The 1,911-nt window shown below is 43.5% G+C and overlaps 1 protein-coding gene across 1 annotated transcript; it reads right to left on the bottom strand.

The window, feature by feature from the left end:
- Positions 1–573: 573 nt before the first annotated feature.
- Positions 574–1,533, bottom strand: LOC133367374 (olfactory receptor 11G2-like). Its single transcript, XM_061591475.1, has one exon. The coding sequence runs from the start codon at positions 1,531–1,533 to the stop codon at positions 574–576; it is 960 nt and encodes a 319-aa protein (XP_061447459.1).
- Positions 1,534–1,911: the final 378 nt, after the last annotated feature.

Here is a 1,911-nt window from a genome sequence, read left to right as displayed (position 1 = left end):
AAAAACATTCAGAAGTTCAAAGTGCGCTTCCGATTGTTCCTTGGCAAGTGGACTTTTATGGAGCTATCAATGCCTAGTAATCATGACTGGCTATATTACATCTAGTATTGGACAACGTTCCTCTGCATACCAGTAACTGGGATTCATGAGTGGGGGAATACTGGTGTACTCAGTTACTGCTTGGGGGGTTCCCAGAGGTGTCTGATTGGCCACTGTGACAATCTGTTCCCAACTCATGTCCCCAAATGTTGCTGGACTACAGCACCCATAATCCCTGATTTATAATAACACCTGCAGGACACATCAGGGGCAAGCTGGTCTAAGGGATCCCACCAAAACAGGTTTGCACCTTGAACACAGGTTCTCAGGTGAATTTTTGTGTAGTACCATGTGATTGACAATTAACACATTCTTCCCTGAAGCTTCTCCCTGGCTTATTTTTGGGGCAGCCTAAATGGATAAAGCTGAAAGGAGGTAGAGGTACTCCCTTGTCCACACCTGAATTCCTTCATCTTATCTCTTCAATTCTATAGCTTGGTGTTTTGGTTGACTTTCTTCTTCCATTCACCCTTTTTACCCTCTCTCTTTTCTCCTCAAAATCCTCACCTTTCTCCTCAGCAACCTGCCCAGGGCCTCTTTTACCTGATTGTTCCTCAGACAATAAATCAAAGGGTTGAGAAAAGGCGTAATGGCCGTGTAGAAGACTGTCACTGCCTTTGTGACCTCTGACTGGCTTTCTCCTTCTGGAGCTACATACATCCCTCCGACTGAGCCATAAAACAGTGTCACCACCACTAGATGGAAAGATATGGTGGAGAAGGCCTTCCTACGATTGCCTTGGTAAGAGGCTTTTGTTAGGGTGAGAATCACAGTGCTATAGGATAGCACAACAAAGAAGACATTGCCTAAAACAAGAACATTCATGAAAACCTGGCATAGATATGGAGCATTTCCTAGAGGAGGGCAGGCCAGGGACAGGATTGGACCAGGATCACACAAAAAATGGTCGATGATGTTGGGGCCACAGAAGGACAAATTGAACATCCAAAATACTGGAATAAGGTACCACAGGAAGCCTAAAACCCAACAAGTAGCCACCAAGGTATAGCAGGAATTTGGGGACATAATTTGTGGGTAACGCAGTGGGTGGCAGATGGCCAAATACCGATCCAAAGCCATTGTTGAAAGGAAGAAGCATTCAGTGCTCCCAAGTGAGAAGAAAACATAGAACTGGAGGAAGCAGGCACTGAAGGATATGATCCCACGAGGAGACCCCAGATCAAAGAGCATACGGGGTACGGTGGCAGTCACATAGCACATTTCCAGCCAGGAGAAGTTGCTCAGCAGGATGTACATGGGTTGCTGGGCCAGGTGGGCATCTAGAAGCACAAGTGTGATGATGATGATGTTCTCTGTCAATGTGAGTATGTAGAGAATGGTGAAAAAAATGAGGAGCAGGAACCGCTTCTGTTGGTCGACTCCGAATCCCAACAAAATGAATTCCTCGATGGCAGTCCCATTGGCCCAATCCATCTGCGGTCAGATAACAGAATCAACAGTGCATGCAAAAAGGAAGTGTGTAATACATATGTAACGTAAGCATTACATGTTATACGTTTGCCTGTTTTCATTGCAAGATAAAAATTGGCTTCACATTTAAGTGGAAGAGGATAATCCCCCCCACCTCCAACTTTCAGAAAGTATATGATTATACCTCAAATGCAACTAGTTGTTCTGCTTAGATATAAATTATGAGGTATAAGATGTAGTCATGAAAAATGCGCTTCAGATTGTTTGAAAGTCCTCCTGAAAATTCATCAGCATTTTTGTTGATATTTCTCCCAATATTTACTTATTTCATTTATGAATTTCATCCCATGAAATATCCCAAAGCAATTAACAATAAATACA

The sequence above is a fragment of the Rhineura floridana genome, chromosome 11 (genome assembly GCF_030035675.1).
Source record: "Rhineura floridana isolate rRhiFlo1 chromosome 11, rRhiFlo1.hap2, whole genome shotgun sequence".
In the NCBI taxonomy this organism is placed as follows: domain Eukaryota; kingdom Metazoa; phylum Chordata; class Lepidosauria; order Squamata; family Rhineuridae; genus Rhineura; species Rhineura floridana.
The sequence above is the reverse complement of the archived record's forward strand: the minus strand, read 5'-3'. Positions and strand labels throughout refer to the sequence as shown.